Raw genomic sequence first — 24,412 nt, 5'->3', positions numbered from 1 at the left:
TTTATGTATTATATATGTTACTATTAATCCTGTTAGATGTAGTGTAGTATTTTCTTTAAGGAGGAAAGAAACATGCCTTCTAGTAAATGCTACTTTGCAGGCATCTAGTAAAAGTATTTTATCTTTTTCTACTGGGACATATCCCTAAGGGTGGTCTAGACTTAATGATAGCATCTCAACATAGTAATTATTGTTTCCTTCTGTACTCAAGGAACTTCATTTGTAGTGCTTAAATAATATGAAAGCATAACAACTACCATGCTCTTCACTTTCGAAGTTGTGACTTTCTCCTAAATTGCCACTATTCCCACTTCTTGGTCTTTGTTTTCTCCTTGCACATGTAGTCAGCAAGATCATCAAGACTGACACACATCAGTCTTTAGCTCCTAATTACTTGTACAGATGATGGTTATAATGGAGATGAGAAGGAAGCAGAGAATGATCTGCTCTGATTTTTCTGGCTATACAACATCACTCAGGGGGTAGTATGAATTAATATATCTAATGACTTCAAACATTTAGGTGGGTATAAAATGTGGAATTTGTATCTGCAATGTGTGTGTGTGTGTGTGTGTGTGTGTGTGTGTGTGTGTGTGTGTGTGTGTGTGTGTGTGTGTGTGTGTGTGTGTGTGTGTGTGTGCATGTGTGGACATGCTAAACAAGTACTCTGATGATGTCCTAGTACTCCAAGTAACTTGTCAGCAGTTTGCTTCAATTATGCAGCCTTAGTAGACTACCGTTTAAGATAGCCTGCTTAGTTATATTTTATGACAGAAGCAGGAAAAACCATCAGAGGCATAAAAGTGCTGTAATCATGCAAACTAAAAAAAAAGAAAAAAAAAATGTAGCAAAACAAACCAACAATCTCACAATATTTAAATAATTAAAAAGCAGTCCTGTGATTAGAAAAAACTTGTTTCGCTCTCTCTCTCTCTCTCTATATATATATATATATATATATATATACATATGTGTGTGTGTGTATATATATATATATATATATATATATATATATATATATATATATATAGATCTACTTCAGTAGATCGAACATATTACAAGTTCGAACCACATATGGCCGAGACCATATGTTCGAACTTGTAACAGTTCGAACAATGAAGTAAAAAAAGAAAAAAACAAAAAAACAAAATTAAACTGCTGTAGCAGGTGGGCTATGACCCCCTGCACCCCACACACCCCCCTTACTTAAATATACCAACTCTGAGATTGCACTACATTGCGGAAATGGGAAATCTTCCCATTCTGCACTGTACACGGATCTCCAATCAGTCTGAATTCGATGTTATGGTCTCGGCCTTATCAGCTTTGAACTGCATTTCACTTAAAAAACAGCTATGCATATTGTTTTTACTGGTGTTGAATTTATACTGTTAGCACTTTAAAGAGTTATTTTTTGTTTAATTTAATTGTTAGGCTAACACACTCAAGTGCGCTAGCCATTTTATAGCATTTACTGTTTGTTACTGTATCTTTTTCTCCTTTCTCTGTAAAAAAAAGAAAAAAAAAAAACAAAAAAAATCCTTGTTTTCCCGCTTTTCTGAACTAGAATAGCCCAGTCTTCAGATTTTGCTGATCTCTGGGCTTTGTCTTAGTTCCTGTGCTATCCATATCCTTATTTGGATAAGAGGAAGCTTCTTTGTTCACCAGTGGGAGTGGGGAGCACTGAGCAACCTATTTGTCCCTAGAGGAGTGGTTCCAGCCCAGTAACTTGTAGTGTATTGGCCATTTTGGGTCAATTCCTGGCTCTTTTCAACCCCCTGCTATAAAGCCCGCTTTTGCGTGCTTTTTCACTTGTAAAAGACTCAGCACAGCTCCTCGTGGTGTCCTGCAGAGTTCTACAAACAGCAGAGAGTGAAAGATTAACTTTCCTGGATTTATAAGTATTTTCTCTGGCTTTCGCTTAAATTACTGCATCTCGACTGCATTTTGCTTAAAAAACAGCTCTGCATATTGTTTTTACTGTACTTGTGTTGAATTTATACTGTTAGCACTTTAAAAAGTTATTTTTTGTTTAATTTAATTGTTAGGCTAACACACTCAAGTGCGCTAGCCGTTTTATAGCATTTACTGTTTGTTACTGTATCTTTTTCTCCTTTCTCTGTAAAAAAAAGAGAAAAAAAAACAAAAAAAATCCTTGTTTTCCCGCTTTTCTGAGCTAGAATAGTCCAGTCTTCAGATTTTGCTGATCTCTGGGCTTTGTCTTAGTTCCTGTGCTATCCATATCCTTATTTGGATAAGAGGAAGCTTCTTTGTTCACCAGTGGGAGTGGGGAGCACTGAGTAACCTATTTGTCCCTAGAGGAGTGGTTCTAGCCCAGTAACTTGTAGTTTATTGGCCATTTTGGGTCAATTCCTGGCTCTTTTCAACCCCCTGCTATAAAGCCCACTTTTGCGTGCTTTTTCACTTGTAAAAGACTCAGCACAGCTCCTCGTGGTGTCCTGCAGAGTTCTACAAACAGCAGAGAGTGAAAGAGTGACTTTCCTGGATTTATACGTATTTTTTCTGGCTTTCGCTTAAATTACTGCATCTCGTCTGCATTTCGCTTAAAAAACAGCTCTGCATATTGTTTTTACTGTACTTGTGTTGAATTTATACTGTTAGCACTTTAAAAAGTTATTTTTTCTTTAATTTAATTGTTAGGCTAACACACTCAAGTGCGCTAGCCGTTTTATAGCATTTACTGTTTGTTACTGTATCTTTTTCTCCTTTCTCTGTAAAAAAAGAAAAAAAAAAAAAAAAAATCCTTGTTTTCCCGCTTTTCTGAACTGGAATAGTCCAGTCTTCAGATTTTGCTGATCTCTGGGCTTTGTCTTAGTTCCTGTGCTATCCATATCCTTATTTGGATAAGAGGAAGCTTCTTTGTTCACCAGTGGGAGTGGGGAGCACTGAGCAACCTATTTGTCCCTAGAGGAGTGGTTCCAGCCCAGTAACTTGTAGTTTATTGGCCATTTTGGGTCAATTCCTGGCTCTTTTCAACCCCCTGCTATAAAGCCCGCTTTTGCGTGCTTTTTCACTTGTAAAAGACTCAGCACAGCTTTTCGTAGTGACCTGCAGAGTTCTACAAACAGCAGAGAGTGAAAGAGTGACTTTCCTGGATTTATAAGTATTTTTTCTGGCTTTCGCTTAAATTACTGCATCTCAACTGCATTTCACTTAAAAAACAGCTCTGCATATTGTTTTTACTGTACTTGTGTTGAATTTATACTGTTAGCACTTTAAAAAGTTATTTTTTGTTTAATTTAATTGTTAGGCTAACACACTCAAGTGCTCTAGCCGTTTTATAGCATTTACTGTTTGTTACTGTATCTTTTTCTCCTTTCTCTGTAAAAAAAACAAAAAAAAAATCCTTGTTTTCCCACTTTTCTGAACTAGAATAGTCCAGTCTTCAGATTTTGCTGATCTCTGGGCTTTGTCTTAGTTCCTGTGCTATCCATATCCTTATTTGGATAAGAGAAAGCTTCTTTGTTCACCAGTGGGAGTGGGGAGCACTGAGCAACCTATTTGTCCCTAGAGGAGTGGTTCCAGCCCAGTAACTTGTAGTTTATTGGCCATTTTGGGTCGATTCCTGGCTCTTTTCAACCCCCTGCTATAAAGCCCGCTTTTGTGAGCTTTAGCGCGCTTTAGCGTGAATTAGCGTGAAGTTGCTCATAAAGCAGCATACGGCAGCGCCGGTTAATCAAGTTTAAACTATTTCTGGCTCCGTAAAGTCTACTCTTCAATTTTTCCATTAGAGCTGCCCTACTTGCAATCTAAACAAATTATTCTCCAACTGAAAAGCTCAGCACTTGCTCCTAAAGCATTTTTTATACAGGTAAAGCACTCTTAAACAAAAGAAAGTACTTCTTTCACCTAAATTCCCTTGAGTACCCATTTCCCTATAGATCCTTTCTGACTCAGTTACACAGCAATCTTTTTCACTATTCTAGCATGTCGAAGGGTCAGTTGCTGGCATCCTCTCCTGTTCAGCTGGTGAATCTGGGAATCTTGAGGCAATGTTACAATTGCCTCATGTACACAGACAACCCTCTCCTCCTCCCAACAAATACAAATATATGCGAGAGATGCAACTATATAGCCAAACTGGAGGATGAGCTCTCTCAATTCAGTACTGGCAAGACCAGGCAGGAGGAGAAGGTAACCACGCACACCACAAACCCAGTCTCACACAGAACTTTCACAACTGCAAACCAAACACATAAACACACAAAAACATACTCGGAGGCGCTGATTAAAAAACTACCAAAGCAACAGAGGCCTCCAAAGCAGACACCCAAGCAACCGCCACCTCAAGACATAGCACATGCAACACATAGTTCACAAAGTCAGTGTGCTAAACAGTCACAGCCCTTAAGGCCAAACAACATGCCAGACACACTTGTAATAGGTGACTCCATAGTCAGACACACTGACGTCCCGCTCACCAGACTGAACAAGGAGAGGGTCACAGTAAGTTGCCTGTCAGGAGCTAGAATCCGCCACATAACACAAGCACTCAGGTCACTCCACAGCAAGTACAAATATGACTCAGTCATTGTACATGCCGGTGTGAACGACCTGAGATGTACCTCCCTGGACTACATGAAAAGAGACATAGAGGAGCTCTCTGATTATGTAGCCCAGGCCGGTATGACCCTGACCCTGAGCAGCATCTTACCCTCACCAAGAATGATGCCACAGTACAAAGACAAAATGATCAGTTTTAACAATTGGCTTAATTACTGGTGTCATTCAAAGGGGATCCAATGTCTGTCTGCTTGGGATGACATGCTCGACATGCCACGCTGCTTCACAAGGGATGGCTTGCAACTGTCACCCCTGGGCTTCCGGATATTGGACAAGGCTCTTGCCTCCCCCATAGTGCTTTTTTAGGCAAGGCTCAAATGACAAACCTACCTCCCTAGAAAACACAAGTGGAAAAATAATAAGGGTAATGCTGCTCAATGCCAGAAGTCTAAACCTCAAGATGCACGCCCTCGAAGCCCTCCTCAGTATGGAGAAAATCGATGTCTGTGCAGTGACTGAAACCTGGTTCAAGGCTCCTGAGAGCACACCAGCACTATCAGGTTTTACATCATATCATGCTTTCAGGCCCCAAAACTTGGACCGAACCACAAAAGGAGGGGAAGTATCCATATTCATCAAAGATACCCACACCTCCAGGTTACTGGCAATGCACAAAGCATCGGAGACCATCCAGGTGCAACTAACCATAGGCAAAACCACCTTACAATTTGTAGCATGCTACAGACCACCCTCTCAAACTCAGGAAACTCACACAGCCTTCCTGAAGACACTGGAGAGTATGAATGTCTCTCCAAATACCATCATATTGGGAGACTTCAACTACCCAAACATAGACTGGGAACATTACTCAAGCCCAAACACCCTAGACCAAAGGTTCCTAGAATTCATAAACTCAAATGTGATGGAACAACTAGTCACCATTCCCACAAGAGGAGACAATATACTAGACCTAATCATCACAAACATGGAGACAAAATGCTCCACACCGGAAGTATATCCCTCATTGGTAAGATCAGACCATAAATTAATCTCACTGGAAATCCACATCCCGCCCCCACTCCCTGCACAAAAGACCACAGTGAAGAACTTCTCAAAAGCCAACTTCACACTTCTTAAGACTGAAGTGGTATCCTTCAAGGTCCCTGGGCCAGTGGAAACCACAACCCACACTGCTGAATCCTTTGCAAATGCCTTCTACGGGCACCTTCAAGAATGCATGGATCATGCAATCCCAAATAAAACCAAGACCCATTCCCCCAAAGGCAGGCACCCGGTCTGGTGGACCCCAGCCATAAACAAACTTTACAACAGTAGGAGGAAGCTACTACATGACAGAGCAAAATCCCTAAATGGGAAGGCATCTCTGATCAGTGCTAGCAAAAAACTACGATCACTCATAAAATCATCCAAGGCCAACTTTGAGAGAAAAATCGCAAAAGACACAAAAGACAATCACAAGGCCTTCTTTAGCTATGTTAGAAACCTGGGTGGAAACTCCCAGATATGCTCAGAGTTAGTCCAAAATGACAATAAATACACTGAACCCACTGACATTGCCAACATTCTGGCAGATAGGTTAAGTGCAAATTTCTCCTCCCCCTCCCCCCCAAAAGGAGAAATAACTATCCCAGCAGAGTGTAGCCTCCCTAACATCTCAGATGCCCAGGTGAGAGCCGCCCTCTCTAAAGCTAAAAACACAGCATCAATGGGACCGGACGGTGTCCCGGGCTGTGTGCTACATGAACTCCAAGAGGAACTAAACCCAAACATAAGGCTGCTGTTTAATCTTAGCCTTACTACAGGATACGTACCCAAAGAGTGGTGTACGGCAACAGTGGCCCCACTTCACAAAGGCGGTGCTTCTATGGACCCTGGAAATTACCGCCCCATAAGCTTGATGAGCCTGGTCTGCAAAACTATGGAGAGGATCATTATGGAACTCATAAACAAAGACATTGGGGACTTACAGACATTGGATCCTACCCAATTTGGCTTTGTCAAGGGCAGATCCTGCCTTTTGAACTTGGTCGACTTTTTTGAAACCGTCACTAAGGCCATTGATGAAGGTAAGGCAGTTCACACAGCCTACCTTGACCTTGCAAAAGCCTTTGACACAATACCACACTCGGGCATCATAGACAAACTCACCAGCTTAAATGTAAACCCATATGTCATGAGATGGGTTGCAAACTGGCTCAAGGACAGAACCCACAGGGTCAGAGTTGCTGGAGCTATGTCAGACTCTAAGCCAGTCACAAGTTGTGTCCCACAGGGCTCAGTCCTGGGACCCCTCTTGTTTGGCATTTATTTTTCTGAGGTACAGGCAAACATAGGAGGATTATGGCTGACAAAGTTTGCAGATGACTTCAAACTGGGCGCCATAATTGATACTCCAGCAGACACAAACATCCTTCAGAGAGGACTCATAGAAATGGATAATTGGTGCCAGAGCCATGGCCTTAAGCTTAACGCCAAAAAATGTATAGTCATACCCTTTGGGAAAAACAAGGTACCCACAAATTACCACATAGGTGGTAATCCATTAAGTACGGAAGAGGTAATCAGGGACCTAGGGACCCAGGTTGACATTAACCTCTCATTTGACACTCACATTGCCAAAGTGGTTAGGAAGACCTTCTATATTGCCCACCTTATCATGAAGGGTTTCACATCTAGATCAAGAGAGGTCATTGTGCCCCTGTACTCATCTCTTATTAGGCCAATGATTGAGTACAATGCCCCATTTGGGATGTATCTTACCCGACACCTGCAGCAGTTGGAAAGACCCCTAAAGTTCCTCACCAAGAGGATAAAGGGTCTTGAACATATGTCATATGCTGCCCGACTGAAAAAACTCCAGCTCTATTCAGTCGCATACCGCCTACTCAGAGGTGACCTGTGCCTAACGTACAAGGCCATGTCCAATCCGGAATTAATGGACATGCTCCACCTCAAAAAAATCCAAATCCATCAGAGCCACGAGAGCAAGAGACTTAAACCTTAACACAGAAAAAAATAGGACGTGCTGGAGGGACAGATTCATAACCCAGAGGCTCCCTACACTCTGGAACAGAGTCCCAATCCATGTTAGGCAGAGCCCCTCACTAACTTTATTCAAGAGAAGTCTTGACGAGTGGATGGGAGATCGTAGGTTTACCCCGGGGGTCATCTCTGTGTCACTACTAGAAAGAGGCACAGTAAACTAAACCCTAAATGGGCATAGTATTCTCATCCTAAGGGTTGGTGAAAGCCACACACACTCTGGCTAGGCTTATAAATGCCATAGGGCAGATAGCCTAGTACGAACCTATGAACCTATTTAAAAGTTTGATCTACTGAAGGGGACCTATCTATATATATATATATATATATATATATATATATATATATATATATATATATATATATATATATTCCTTCAGTTGATTGAACGTCCAAAATTCCGAATGTTATACAGACCATATAACCAGCATTTCAAAAGTCTGAAACAAAATAAAAAATAAAAAAATTGTTTTTTCTTTTTTTTTTCTTTTTTGAGGGAGGCAAGCCCCCCCTGCACCCCCACCCCCCTGCTAATTGAATATATCAATTCCAAGATCACACTACATTAAGGAAAATGGCAAATTTCCCATTCTGCTATGCATGGCGATCTCTATTCACACTGTTCAAACTTCTGAAATGTTGGTTATATGGTTCAATCAACTGAGACGGTGTCCCGGGCTGCGTCCTACATGAACTCCAAGAAGAGCTAAACCCAAGCATAAAACTACTGTTCAATCTCAGCCTTACTACAGGATATGTGCCCAAAGAGTGGTGTACAGCAACAGTGCTCCCTCTTCATAAAGGTGGTGCCTCAACGGATCCTGGAAACTATCGCCCCATAAGCCTGACTAGCTTGGTCTGCAAAGCTATGGAAAGGATCATCATGGACCTCATAAATAAAGATATTAGGGACCTACAGACACTGGATCCTACTCAGTTTGGCTTTGTTAAGGGCAAATCCTGCCTCTTAAACCTGGTTGATTTCTTTGAAACAGTCAACAAGGCAATGGACGAGGGGAAGGTGGTCCACACAGCCTACCTGGACCTTGCAATAGCCTTCAATACAATACCCCACTCGGGCATTATAGATAAGCTCACCAGCTTAAATATAAACCCCTATGTCACTAGATGGATTGCAAACTGGCTCAAGGACAGAACCCACATGGTTACAATTGCTAGAGCCATGTCAGACTCCAAACAAAAACACAGCATCAATGGGACCAGACGGTGTCCCGGGCTGCGTCCTTCATGAACTCCAAGAAGAGCTAAATCCAAACATAAAACTACTGTTCAATCTCAGCCTTACTACAGGATATGTGCCCAAAGAGTGGTGTACAGCAACAGTTGTCCCTTTCCATAAAGGTGGTGCCTCAACGGATCCTGGAAACTATCGCCCCATAAGCCTGACTAGCTTGGTCTGCAAAGCTATGGAAAGGATCATCATGGACCTCATAAATAAAGATATTGGGGACCTACAGACACTGGATCCTACCCAGTTCGGCTTTGTTAAGGGCAGATCCTGCCTCTTAAACCTGGTTGATTTCTTTGAAACAGTCACCAAGGCTATTGACGAGGGGAAAGTGGTCCACACAGCCTACCTGGACCTCGCAAAAGCCTTCGATACAATACCCCACTCAGGCATTATAGATAAGCTCACCAGCTTAAATATAAACCCCTATATCACTAGATGGATTGCAAACTGGCTCAAAGACAGAACCCACATGGTTAGAATTGCTGGAGCCATGTCAGACTCCAAACCAGTTACAAGTGGTGTCCCACAAGGCTCAGTCCTGGGACCTTTCTTGTTCGGTATATATTTCTCGGAGGTACAGGCCAACAAGGAAGGACCGTGGCTGACCAAGTTCGCAGATGACTGCAAACTGGGCGCCATAATCGACTCTCCAGCTGACACAAGCATCCTCCAAAAGGGCCTCATAGAAACAGACAACTGGTGCCAGGGCCATGGCCTCAAGCTAAATGCCAAAAAGTGTATAGTCATCCCCTTTGGCAAAAACAAAGTACCCACAAATTACCACATAGGTGGTAATCCATTAAGTACAGAAGACGTAATTAGGGACCTGGGGACCCAAGTTGATAGCAATCTCTCATTTGACAACCACGTGGCCAAAGTGGTTAGAAAAACTTTTTATACAGCCCACCTAATCATGAAGGGATTCACATCTGGATCATGGGGGTCATCGTGCCTCTTTACTCATCCCTCATCAGGCCCATAATTGAGTACAATGCCCCTTTTGGGATGTACCTTAACGGACACCTGCAGCAACTGGAAAGATCCCAAAAGTACCTCACCAAGAGGATCAAAGGGCTCAAACAGATGCCATATGCTGCCCGGTTAAAGAAACTCCAGCTCTACTCAGTGGCATACCACCTGTTCAGAGGTGATCTGTGCCTGATGTATAAAGCCATGTCCAACCCGGAATTAATGGACATGCTGCACCTCAGAAAATCCAAATCCCATTGAGCTACGTGCTCGAGAGACTTGAACCTCAGCACTGAAATAAATAGGACATGCTGGAGGGACAGATTCATAACCCAGAGGCTCCCTTCACTCTGGAATAAAATCCCAGTCCAGGTTAGGCAGAGTCCCTCATTGACTCTCTTCAAGAGGAATCTTGATGAGTGGATGGGAGATCGTAGGTTTACCCCGGGTATCACTTCTGTGTCACTGTTAGACAGAGGCACAGTATACTAACCTCGAAAAAGGGCATAGCAAAATACATTTAAAATGGGTGGTGAAAGCCAAACACATTCTGGCTAGGCTTTTAAATGCTCTAGGGCAGATAGCCTACTATGAACCTATGAACTGATGGGAAACCATACATTTACCTAGATAGATAATCTGTTCAGTGGCATGTCAGTGGACATGAAAATATGGTGTCCAATGATGGTGGTATGTATGGGTGAGTACCTCTTTCACAGTACTAAGGAACATTGGCTAAAACCCATATTGAAGCAGAAATATGGCTGTAATAGCATGAAGGATTTGTTCCATGCTGTAGCACACTTTTACTTGTTGTAGTTGCATAAGCATGGAATGTACACCATGCACATCACACATTACTTCCATTTTACCCTGCAAATGGTTAGTGAAGCTGTGGGTATGGTGCTGCCTGCTTCTTTATACCTGCAGTGAATTTGCAACAGACATATGTCTTTGCCAATGAACTTCTCTTATGTGTAATGAAAATAAAATCATAGGAATAACAAACAAATGCCATTAGAGCCAACATAAAACTATAATTAAGTTAGAAGCAACAGTTATTTAAAATAATTTACACAAACTGAATTATACTTTTAGTGGTTACTAACTGTATTAAAAATGTCGTTGTTCTTCTTCTTACAGCTTTTCCAGGTTAGGGGTCGCCACAGCGGAACTCCGGCCTGCTGATTGGCAGTAGATTTTATGGTGCTGAGGTGACAGCCCAATGCCCAACCTTCACCGAAGGCATGCCCATTCACGCATGTCTTTTGAATGCTACTCGACCACGGGGAGGACATGCAGACTCTACACAGAATGCGCTCTAGCCGAGAATCGAATGGGAGCACCTCTTGCTGTGAGGCAGCAATGCTACCGCTGCACCACCGCAGCTTATAACTGTATTAAAAATGTCATAACATATTATTTGCCACATGGCTGTCATTCTCACCATAATTCCTCAATTTCTTCTACTTACATTTGCTGAGCACAGTAGAAATGAAATTTCCAGCGGCTTGCCCGCTGCATAACATGGAAGTATAAAGCATTAGTATAACTGCATGTGAAGTATATGCACATGAAGAGGTGAAAATTATTTCTTTGAGCACACGGAACTTAAACTGATTTACCCAGTTTTGCAGTATACTTTGAATGAAAATCATGAAATGCAAAGAATACTACAAAGAAGGTGGCAGATGGACCTTCTACAGCTTTTCCAGATAGCTGCTAGGGGACTATGAGATATCCTTTCCTGTAACACAAATATTGATGCATACAGATTATTAAGATTAGAACAGGACGTGATCTAATGCAATAATGCAATAATTACTACTGGAAAAGAGGAAATTATTTTGGGCTTCAAGTGATCATAATTTGCAGAGCACTCAATGGCAATATGAAGAAAATGTATACTGCCTTCTGTGAGTACAGTTAAATCAGAAGGACTCATATGTAACTGAAAATGTGAAAACAATGGATAAGGTATCATAAACACATGTTGTGTGCTGCAGAGTATATTGTTCTACATACAACACGTTTGGTCAGTTGTAATTGGAAGAATATTGTTCATGGAGTCCACAATATCCTGCTTCTTGCTAAAGGCATCTTAAACTACACAGATATCAACTGTAATTGGATATGCAAACTATCCATTGGCTGATAATCGGCATGATTCAGCTACACTAGGGTAGTGATAGTAGCACAGGATGAAATGCATGTCAGATATTACAGCTGACCTATGAACCTGTTCTAAGTGCTTTTTAAGACTTAAACTACAAATGTAAGCAGAAGAAGGTGAGGAATTATGGTGAGAATGACAGCCTTGTGGCAGATAATGTGTCAGGATAGCTGTCATCCACCCCATCCTGTCCTCTTTACAAAGTACATAAATCTGTTTGTGCAATGTTGGTTTATTCAGCATTCACCTGTATGCTACAACATCATTACAAAAATCATATGAAAGTACTGGGGAAGTACAGTGGAACAGAATTAGTTTTGCTGTATCAGAGAGTTTGGTTCTTCAGTTTAATTCTTGGTAGGGGTATCTTCTCTGTAGAGTCTACATGTATCGCTGGTTGTTTCTGGGGCACCCTCTGAATGTTTGAAGATTGTAATTACCATTCTTGAATCAGTGAGGATTTAATGTGCATAATGTGGATATATGCTTATTCTGTTGCTGGCACAAGCTGGCAGGGGGCATCATCAGCAGGTGATGATGGTGGGACAGTGCTTCATAATGAATATCGATACTACATTTATGGCTGTGGCAGAAGTGTTGAATCACCCAGTGTGGCAATTTAATTTATCAAACTGCTTTTTACATTAATAGCAAGTAGCAAGCAGCTTTGTGAACTGTTTTTTTTTTTTTTTTTGCTCCTCTACTTTGTGGAGGCTGCCAATTTGATATCTGATGACCTAGTTAAACTTATTTTTTCAGACTGTGGAATCCCTATTCCAAGGGTGAGAATCCTTGGAATTATGCTATAAGACGGAAAGATGTGGGGATACATGTCCCCATTTCAAAATGCTTACAAATGTAACAAGTTACATCATTTCCTGTATTTTTTTGTCAGAATTTAACTTTAATTTGTGGAAGTGTTAGAATACACAGCATCAATATTGCACTTCTGCCTTTTTCAGCTGGTCTGCTTTCCTTCCCCATAGCAGAAATTGTGCATGTGTGTGCATGTGTCGTACATTTATGTGGAACCCCCATCCAAGACAAGTTTCTTTCTTCAGCTGCTCTAAAACCCATGATTAATGGGAATAATGTTATTAATCATAACTCACTTTATTCCAGTTTATTATACTGAGCCAACAATGTTACTTAATACAGCTTATTCCCACATAGCTACATTAACTTAAAAATAAAGGCCACACAAACATGGAAAAAGGGAATACTTTTTAGAATTTCACAAAAAATATACATACAGCTAAGGGAAATGTGTGGTGTTTATAAAAGTCATTAGTACTAATGTGAAATACTGTCAATAACATGAGCCACACCAAGTTATGATACAAAAGATGAATTAATCCTGGATTAACTGAATAATAAGAAAATTATGAATGAATAAATAAATAAATGTGAATGAAAATACTAACATTTTCATGAATTATTCTTTTGCATGTGCTTATGCATTGAACAGCTTGCTAATCCATTCTAGTAAGAGGTGCAGTATTTGAAATGGGTTTGAGATGTGCTTGTGTTCTGTGTTTGGAATAGGTTTGTGTTGTTTGTGGTCTGTGTATGGAATGAGTTTGAAATGTGTTTGTGTTGTGTGTTTGGAATGGGTTTGAGATTAGTTTGTGTTTTGTGTATGGAATGGGTTTGAGATGTGTTTGTGTTCTGTGTTTGGAATGAGTTTGAGATGTGTTTGTGTTCTGTGTTTAGAATGAGTCTGAGATAAGTTGTGTCATGTTTGGAATGGGTTTGAGGTGTGCTTGTGTTCTGTGTTTGGAATGAATTTGACGTGTTTGTGTTCTGTATTTGGAATGAGTCTAAAGTGTGTTTGTGTTCTGTGTTTGGAATGAGTATGAGATGTGTTTGTGTTCTGTGTTTGGAATGGGTTTGAGATGTCTTTGTGTTTTATGTTTGGAATGAGTTTGAGATGTGTTTGTGTTCTGTGTTTGGAATGAGTCTAAAGTGTGTTTGTGTTCTGTGTTTGGAATGAGTATGAGATGTGTGTGCGTCATGTGTTTGGAATGAGTTTGAGGTGTGTGTGCGTCATGTGTTTGGAATGAGTTTGAGGTGTGTTTGTGTTCTGTGTTTGGAATGAGGCTGAGAAGTGTTTGCATTCTGTGTTTGGATGAGTTTGAGATGTGCTTGTATTCTGTGTTTGGAATGGGTTTGAGATGTCTTTGTGTTCAATGTTTGGAATGAGTTTAAGATGTGTTTGTGTTCTGTGTTTGGAATGGGTTTGAGATGTCTGTGTTCAATGTTTGGAATGAGTTTGAGATGTGTTTGTGTTCTGTGTTTGGAATGAGTCTAAAGTATGTTTGTGTTCTGTGTTTGGAATGAGTCTGAGAAGTGTTTGTGTTCTGTGTTTGGATGAGTTTGAGATGTGTTTGTGTTCTGTATTTGTAATGGGTTTGAGATGAGTTTGTGTTCTGTGTTTGGAATGGGTTTGAGATGTGTTTGTGTTCTGTGTTTGGAATGAGTTTGAGATATTTTGTGTTCTGTGTTTGGAATGAGTCTGAGATGTGTTTGTGTTCTGTGTTTGGAATGAGTTTGAGATGTGTTTGTGTTCTGTGTTTTAAATGAGTCTGAGATGTGTTTGTGTTCTGTGTTTGGAATGAGCTTGGGATGTGCTTGTATTCTGTTTGGAATGAGTTTCAGATGTGTTTGTGTTTTGTGTTTGGAATGAGTCTGGGATATGTTTGTGTTCTGTGTTTGGAATGAGTATGAAAAATGTTTGTGTTCTGTGTTTGGAATGATTTTGATATGTGTGGGGCTGCATTGCTGAGTAGGGATGAAGGCTGGAAGATTTTGAATTATGCGTGCTTGGGTCTACACCATAAGGGAGTGTAGATTTATTATATTATTACATGTAGCCCAAGATATAAACTGCAAGTAGCATTTTGGGATACTATATTACTATATGTGCCAGGGATTGCAGTTCAAAGGTAAATGGAGGTATTATATTACTATCCATTCCCATCGACTATACATGAAGGGCTGGCAGGGGATTTCATACTATGTATAGATATGAATTATGTATGAAGATATGTGCTAGGGATCAGACCCCAAAGTGTTTGGGGTACATAAAAATACTGCTGTACTAGCAGAACAAAATTAATATTCACCAGATAGTAGCACACTGCTGCATTACCCTTCATGCCATTAAAGAGCACCACATCATTATGGATTCTTCATGATCTCCAGGGATTGTCTTTCCCTTATGGAGCCTATCTGCATGGTAAATGACCGTAGGAAACTTTTTCACATTAGATACTTTCACTGAGAAATAAGAAATGGCTAAGCCCATTTCATGGAGAATATGAATGCCACAGGCATGTAGACAGCATTCTCTCTAACTGTAGATTTTTCTTCACACTTATTTTGATGCAAGTAAGTAATAACATCCTTTTGGAAGCATGTATTAGATGGAAAAATGCATTAGATATAATGGAAGAAATTGTAGGATTCAGTGTACAATTTTCATTAGTCTTTGTTGTGCTACAGGTGATGTTCCATCTAAGCACAAATTCACAATCACAGAGTAGACAGCTTAATGTGACTATCAAATAATGCATGCACACTCACTGTGCAAACTTGTTAACAACACTTTTCAAGGAACACAGTTCTATGACTATTGTTTTATTTATTACATTTTAATGTAACATGAGTAATAGAAGGAATGGTGCAGATATAGTAAAGAATAACAATGCAACAAGTTACAACATTTTTAGAAAGGATTTATTGGCATTTGTTGTTTTGCACTCTTAATTGTAATGTAACAATAGAGCCTAAATGAATCATTCTAGTGTATGTTGAAGTATTATATGTGACAGCACAATTAAACAAAAGAAAATATTTAACTGAAACTACACTGACTGCAGAAGAAAAGCATGCAGACTCATTTTTAGATTGGGCAAAAAAAACCCCACTACTACTAACTTGAAGACATTTTTGCTTTATCTGCATAGTAGTAGTATCAGAGAAAGATTCTTTAGTACTGTAATGTGTAGGGTTAGCGTAAGGGGTAAGGGCAGGGTAAGAACACATGATTTTCTCCCTCCTGCACCACCTTACTCATGTGTGCTAACCTTAACCCTACCCCTGACCACAACTCCAATCCTACACATTACCTTACTAAAACTCTATCTCTTACAGTACCATTAAATAAGATGTGCACACACTTCACGCATACCAATACATATGCACACAGAGCATCAAATCTATCCACTTCCATGGCACTTACTCTCACCTAAACTTCTCCAATGCTGAAAGTTTTATCATTAGCATATACTCTCACATACTACAACCACATGCACATCTCAGAAGGAAAGGCAACATACAAGTTTGCTCCTTTTGTTGACTGCTGCACTCAACATGAAGTGGTTTTGACAAGTGTTATATGTACACATAACATGTATACATTTATACATGTTATCATTTTATTCTTAATAACTGCCTGAAACTGAAACTATGCATTTTATTTGTTTTGAAAAACATGAAGTTTTATAATATACATACAGTTCTACAAATAAATATTTTCAAACCACATGTTATTAGCAAATACATACCTTTCTCTCCTTTGGCCCCTTTCTGACCATCTCTGCCATCTTTCCCTGGTAGTCCTGGCATCCCTGGAAGACCAGGAATTCCAGCATAAGAGTTGCATGTTTGACTTATTACAACAGACACCAGACCAAATAGAAGTACTAAAGCTACCAGCCTCAGACGATTCATCATTTTCAATCTGACCAAAAAGGAAATAAGAAAATTAGTTGACTGCTTCAAATAACTCATTCAGAACATTTTTTTAAAATATTTGCAGACATGATTATGAAAATTCTCATCAGCCTCATTTTAAGTACTGTTTTTGCTGCTTGATTTCAGTCTTCAAAAGTTAGCAAATGTGCAAAATCAAATGTTTACTGACAACAGAGTTACATATAACAATACTATGCAAAAGGCTAGTGCTTGAAAATTGGGTCTGAACTAGAGACCACATAAACTAAACATCACAAAATGCTTAAGGAAAGAAAACAGAGTGAAGTGTGATTTTTTTTTCAATAAAGACATTAATTCCTAACTAGTAATAATTGTCTCTTTAAAGCCCCTAAAGAGTTTGGTGCTTTCTGTAGAAAGATCTGAAGCAACTGTGTGGTTTTTCAAAAGGCTAAGTCAATATTTAACTGTTTTCTGCACTTTTGGAATGCATACAATTTACCTACTGCATACCTTATTATCAGCTGCTTTCCACTGTGATATTTTGCACTTCTGAGTACTATAGCAAAGACTGCATTTAAATTAAGTTATTATATTACTTAACTAATTGATTGACTGCTTTTTGTATTGTTTTGTGCACTTCTGAGTAGTGTAGCATAGACTAGTTTTAGACCTGCTAAATCTATTTCTGACTGCAAGGAGTGAGTCCTAATAACAGGAATTCTTTCATTTGGAGTGACCCCCCCCCCGCCCCCCGTTCCCTCATGGCAGAAGTAATACAGTGGACTAATCTGATTGGAGATTACTTTTACAGGGCTCATTTTTGAGCTTTACGATTGGTTAATTGGTTGGAGTTATTTTGTTCTTGTTTGAAATAAAAGGCTCGCATTTCTGTGGGTTTGCACAGGTTTGCACATTGCACAATATTGCACACTTCTGCAGAGTAGTGGGCACCATTAGCAGGTATAGACACAAAACTTCTTGGTTGAAAATTTTCCCTTAGTTCTCTGCTGGTACTCTTCAGTGGTTCTTGCGATTGTGCTTCGCGGTCAAGTTTTCCACACTGAGAGGCCACTGAGGTACCAGCACTAGCTCTAACCACCAAATCCTAGTTTTTGCCTACTTCTCCTACTTTCTACTCCACTGTCCTACTAGCTCACCTAGATCTGAGCTATCTAATATCACTAGCATTGTGGATGGACAATTTCCTTCAGTTTCCCCAGCCAACCTGGTAGACATGGGCATCCTGAGGCAATGCAGTAATTGCCTCATGTACACTGATAACCCTCTCCTGCTAGCTCATACAAATACAGTTTGTGAGAGATGCACCTATATTAAAAAACTATAAGCCAGGCTCGCTTGCATACCAGTCAGTATCTCTGACATTGAGAAGGTTGTCAGTACACATATCATACTTCCTACACTTACCATACCTACAACACATAAACCCACATATGTGGAGGTCCTCTCTAAAAGCCTACCAAAACATCAGAGATGGGAAAACCCCTTACAAAACACATCCAGTGCAAGTCAACATACACATAATAGCACTCACACCAATGTCTCACCCAACAAGCCCCTAAGGAAAAATGCAAAACCTAACATCTTAGTTATAGGAGAATCTGTTGTGAGACACACAGCTGTCCCTCTTACCAGGTTGGATAAGGAAAAAGTCATGGTCAGTTGTCTATCATGTGCTAGGATCTAGAATATCACATGCACTCAAGTCACTCATCAACAAGTACAGTTCTGACTCTGTCATAGTCTGTGTTGGCCTGAATGACTTGAGATGTACCACACTGGCCTATATGAAGACAGACATGACTGAGCTCTCAGAATATGTGTCTCAGGTGGGTATGTCCCTAGCATTGAGCAGCATTTTACCTTCACCTAGAATGATGCCACAATACATACAAAAAAATTATTGACTTCAACAATTGGCTAAGCCTAAGCTTCTGGAGTCATTCCAAGAGGATCCAGTAGTTGTCAGCCTGGGATGATATGATAGACAGACGTCAATGCTTTGCCAGAGATGGCCTTCATCTGTCACCCCTGGGCTTTTGATTATTGACTAGGGCTCTTGCCACCCCCATAGTGCCTTTTTTAGACAATGTCACAGCAACACATTTTCCAACATAAAATTACCATCCAAAAACAAATTCAGGGTTATGCTGCTAAATGCTAAGAGTTTAAATCTGAAGCTGCATGCATTGGAAGTAGTCCTCTGCCTGGAGGATACTGACATCTGTGCAGTCACAGAGACCTTGTTTAATACTGCAGACAGCACTCCTGCCATACTGGGTTATAATTCCTTCCAAACATTCAGACCTCAATCTGAAAGCATGAAAACAAAAAGAGGTAGAGTATCTCTTCTCATCAAAGATAAGTACCCCTGTAGATTGGGTAAACAGAATGATTCTCCTGAACTACTCCAGGTGCAATTGACTGTTGACAAAATAATCTTCCAAGTCATTGCCAGCTATAGGACTACCTCCATGAGCCATGACACCCACGTAGCCTACTTGGACCTACTTGAATCCATCAAAATACAACCCAATACCCTGGTCTTAGGTTACTTCAATGACCCAACCATTGCCTGGGCGAACTATACATGTACCAAAACACTTACCCAGAGGTTCTTGGACTTTATCAACTCCAACACCCTGGAACAATTGGCTGATATCCCTACAAAGGGGTCAAACATAAAAGATTTGGTACTCCCTAACATGGGATATAATTGCTTCACCCTGAGTGTGCGGTCCTCTCTGGTGAGGTCCAACCATAAGTCAATACAATTAGAGGTCACAATAACACCCGATCCCCCTCAAGCCAATACCAGACTAAAAAATATTTCTAAGACCAGTTATGACCTTTTGCATGAAGGATTAATTAATTTCATAGCCCTTCTTCCCACTGAGGAAAGGACACCTATGCTGGGATATATACAAAAGCCTTATATGAACATCTTACTAAGTGTATTAATTATGCAGTACCAAATAGGACCAAAGCACATTCCTCTAGGATGAACAAACTGGCCTGGTGGGCATCAGCAATAAATAGTCTTTATAATAGGAGGAAGAAATTACTTTCTAAGGGTAAGAAGGAATGGCTCCAAAACTGGAAGCACTCCATCCTCAAACTAAATAAGCAAATAAGGCATCTTGTAAAGTCCTCCAAAGCCAACTATGAATCCAAACTAGCTTCCCAAAAAATGATAATCATCAAGTATTCTTCAACTATATCCGGAATCTCAAGGGAAAAGATCAAATTTGAGGAGAACTTGTAGCTAATGGTACCACCTAGACTTAACCCAAGGATATAGCAAACCTTTTGGTGATAGGTTCAGTGATAACTTTACCCCCTTATCTCCACCTAACATACTCCAAAGCATTCCTACCACCTGTCCCCCACCTAGTATCTCCAAAGGTCAAGTCTTAAGTGCCCAATCAAAGGCTAAAAATAAAGTTCCCAAGAAACCTGATAGCATCCCTGTCTGCATCCTAAATAGATTGAAGCAGGAGTTAGCAACACCACTGAGTACTGTCTTCAACTACAGTTTAAGCATGGGATATGTCCTTGTAGAATGGAGAACAGCTACCGTCATTCCTTTACATAAGGGAGGTGCATCCACTAACCCTGGGAACTATAGCCCCATTAGCCTAACCAGCCTTAACTGTAAGGTTATGAAGTGAATCATCATGGACATTATAAATAAAGACATAGGTAATCTTCAAACACTTGACCCCACCCAATTTGGATTTGTAAAGGGAGATCTTGCCTGCTGAACCTGGTCAATTTCTTTTTGACAGTCACCAAGGACCTTGAAGAGGGTAAAACTGTCCATACAGCCTGCCTAGACCTTGCCAAGGCTTTTGATACAATCCAACACACAGGCATCATTGATAAGCTCACCCAGTTGAACATCAACCCATATATTGTTAGGTGGGTTGCAAACTGGTTCACTAATAGAACTCATACAGTCAAAATAGCTGAGTCTACCTCCTCCAGCAGACCAGTAACCAGAGATGTTCCACAGGGTTTGATTTTGGGGTCCCTATTTTTCGATATCTACTTCTCCGAAGTTAAGGCTAAAAGAAAGGACCTGTGGTTGACAAAGTTTGCCAATTATTGCAAACAGGGATCAATCACTGAGTCCCATGACGATGTCAGAATCCTACAAGAGGGACTTACAATGACTAATGACTGGTGTCAAAGTCATGGACTTGAATTCAATGAAAAAAAATGCATCATCATCCCCTTTGGTAAGGGTGATGTCCCTGCAGATTATCACGTCAATAACAACACCATGAGCACACAATCTGTAGTGAGGGATCTGGGCACACAGGTTGACAGCAACCTGAGTTTTGACCACCATGTCTCCACAGTAGTAAGAAGGACATTCTATATTGCCTACTTCATATACAAGGGTATTACCGCCAGAAAAGGGGAGGTCATAGTCCCCCTGTATGTCTCCCTCATCAGATCAATAATAGAATATAACACCTCTTTTGGTATGTACCTCTCTAGACACCTGCAGCAAATGGAGAGACTGCAGAGATTCTTCACAAAAAAGTCCAGGGCCTTCAGCACATGTCTTATGTTGACAGATTGAAATCTCATCTCTGTGAATTTATTCTATTTCATACAGACTGCTCACAGGTGACCTGTGCCCTGCATATAAAGCAATTTCTGACCCTGAATTACTGGAAATGCTGCATGTCTGCAAGTATAACTGCAATTGTGTTGCTCACTCTAAGGACATTAACCTGGTATGTGACATAAAAAGAACTTGTTGGAGGGATAGACTTGTATCGCAGAGGCTATCTCTTCTCTGGAACAAGCTTCCTATTTATGTCAAACTAAGCCCCTCATTGACCCTACTTAAGTGGAATCTGGGCAATGGGATGGGAAAAAGTACATTCATCCCATGGGTACCACCTACATCCCTACTGGAAAGGAGAAATAGGTAGTGAGTTCAGAATCTGCTCTTATCAGACACTTTAAGTTTCAGGTATTAACTTAGCTAGGCTTGTAAGGGCCCTAGGACCATTAGCCTAGTAAACTCCTATGGATCCTGTGATGCTATTATTTTACAGAAGAAAAATATATTTGCTTTGACATATATATATGCTGCCCTATTTTCCTCTCACATTTGAATGTCAGGTTAAAGCAAACTAATGTATGAGTAGTGTTATTAGGTAAAGAAGTAAATAAATTATTAAAAAAATTAGACTGTTTCCTCTTTTCTTCTCAACTTATTATATTAAGCTTTACTTTTCACATAAGACTGCTTCATTATTTAGTCTCCAGGTTTACAATAACATGGTCAGGAGCTCATAGAAATGAAGGAAAACCCTATATGATGTTTCATACTATAGGGGAAGCTGGAAATCCTATTATGTAAATGGACATAATTGTATATTGCTTTTCCAAAAACTAAACATTTATAGTTCTAATCTGTTGAGACCAATGTATTGCAGAGTTTTAGCTTTCAGACCATAATAATAATTGTAAATCTAAGTTGTTTTATTACAGCACCAGGCTACACTGTTAATTCCTTATTAGCTACCCTAGCACCTAGAAAAGTGCATTGTTAGTACACCTACCTAGAATGAACAAATTGTCTATCACATCTGACTTCCATTTTATAACAATTTGAAACTCTTTAGCCAAAGCACAGGACAAATTAGTATAGAATGAGTTCTAGATTGTGTCAGCACTTATAGGCACTGTATTCCCCCTGACAGAATGGATTTCCTTACCTTACTGCCTTGTACTTGCCAATGATGCAGTATTGTTAGACATGGACAAGGACTTATTGACTGTGGCATACTTTTTTTTCATGCCCATAAGACTTAGCCAAATGGCTCCTCTCCCTACACCCACTGATCTCATTTGTTCCTTGTGGGGTGAGTTCCAGGATCAGTTGAGAGCTCTCTGACTCATTAATATCTTGTTGGGGAAGCTCAATCAGCCAATATATTCCCACAGCAGTGAGAGTCATGGGGTAGGGGGCAGCACAGCTTACTTAATGGCAAACCCCATTACTCAACAGCAGCTCTCTGAGCTCTGCTGCATACTACCACTGTAAGTATCATGTCTCTGCATGGAGATCTTTGTGGACAAGCCTTCTGCACACCGGCAGAGCATACTCACTAGGCCCATGCCCCATGGGTATATTATCCAGTGTTCCCACTAGATGTCACCCACAAGACAATCTTCCTTCTTCCATTCAGGATAGATGAGCTAGCAGCAGTAACTCATGCCCATCCATTCCCAGCCATGTCCTACAGACACCTGAGAAGCTATTTAATCCTGGGTCATCTGTGTCATAGTCAGGATTTTTCTCCTGTATGCCACAGAGCTGGACACGTGGCATGCTCCTTTTTATCAAGAGTTTTTGATATGGTTTTCCATCTCCTACTCTTTTCCAGACTTTCTCAACTTAGTTATGATTTACAATCAGCTTATCACACGAGCCGTAAAAGTGCAATACAGCTGCAGCACCCTATGTGACACTGCATTTCTGACATCTGATGCTCCCAGGGCTTAGTAATAGGATAAAGCTATTTGTACTCTACAGTGATCTTTATGGCATTCTTTACTTTGGCAACCTTCACCTAAAATCCCTTCCTTGTGTTATATGTTTCTTCTTGCCAGCTGTCAGTTAGCACAGAGGACTGCTTCCTGTGCCAAGGGGAGCAAGTCTGAATCTTTCCACCTTTGTTTACATACTTTGTGATCATGAGATAACAAAAAAGGGTTTTGGGGCTGTTGGGAATTTGGGCTAGCCCTCCCAAACTGCATGCCTAATTCTATCTATGAACCTATGAATAAGGAAAACAACTTGTTCCAATCAAAATGCATTGCAATAAGATTTAAGAAACTTTGAAACTAGTTTACCGTCAACTATTTTTAATTAACTTAAATAAAACTCTTTCAGAACTATAGATCTCCCTTCTGTGACTTTCAGACATGTACATAGACATGAATGTGAGCATGAACAAATTAATCCTCCAGCACCCATTATGAAATACTGATCTTGACAATTTCCCCTTTCAGGTATCTTGAAGTCTGACATGACCAAAGCTCTCAACTTCTTTGTACAAGAACTCTGGAAAAAGACAAAATTAAATGGGGATCAAAATTCAAAATCGGGAACAGAGTTTAGATATTGCTCTTATAAATTTCAAATTACTGGTATTGCATTAACTTGCATATTTAAAGGATATGAAGTCTGTAACTGAAATGTCTGTCATTATTTAGTGACTTAGTTCCTCATTGATTTGCCAGTAAATCACATGTTGTATGAAGAACACATCAAAAATATGAGCAAAAATCATGACATTCTGTGAAATTCTGGACAGTTAAGAGGTATGGCCATGACCCATCAATAACATTAAACCATTATAAAGCTAAAACAAACCATAATGTCATAATACAACACAATAATTTATTATCTTACAAGGGTCTATGTTCAGTTATTGAAAAAATATCAAATCGAACGTTAGTCAATGAAGAGTACGTTTAACAAACAGGGATGTCATCAAAAATAAAGTCATCGAATGGCCATTGTTGGCCACCATAAAGGGATTGTGATCTACTATAGCTTAGTGGTAACTTAGCTTTAACAGAACCTGCCCTTTCCCAATTTAGTGTGACCTCGGAGTTGGTACATATAATTACTGGGGGTGTAGGGGGTCACAGCCCCCCAC

At 40.1% G+C, this 24,412-nt stretch overlaps 1 protein-coding gene across 2 annotated transcripts in view; it reads right to left on the bottom strand.

Annotated features, from left to right (window-relative positions):
• LOC122817559 (complement C1q subcomponent subunit C-like) overlaps nt 1-24,412 on the bottom strand; it is a 48,134-nt gene that overhangs the window by 17,668 nt on the left and 6,054 nt on the right. For both annotated transcript variants that reach the window (XM_044090595.1, XM_044090594.1), the window contains exon 2: nt 16,550-16,725. In XM_044090595.1, coding sequence (XP_043946530.1) covers nt 16,550-16,718 — 169 coding nt within the window. In that variant the 5' untranslated portion in view covers nt 16,719-16,725. The remainder of the gene's footprint in view (nt 1-16,549; nt 16,726-24,412) is intronic.

The sequence above is a fragment of the Protopterus annectens genome, chromosome 13.part0, assembly GCF_019279795.1.
Source record: "Protopterus annectens isolate FY-2018-M chromosome 13.part0, PAN1.0, whole genome shotgun sequence".
NCBI classification, from domain to species: Eukaryota; Metazoa; Chordata; order Ceratodontiformes; family Protopteridae; genus Protopterus; species Protopterus annectens.
The sequence above is the reverse complement of the archived record's forward strand: the minus strand, read 5'-3'. Positions and strand labels throughout refer to the sequence as shown.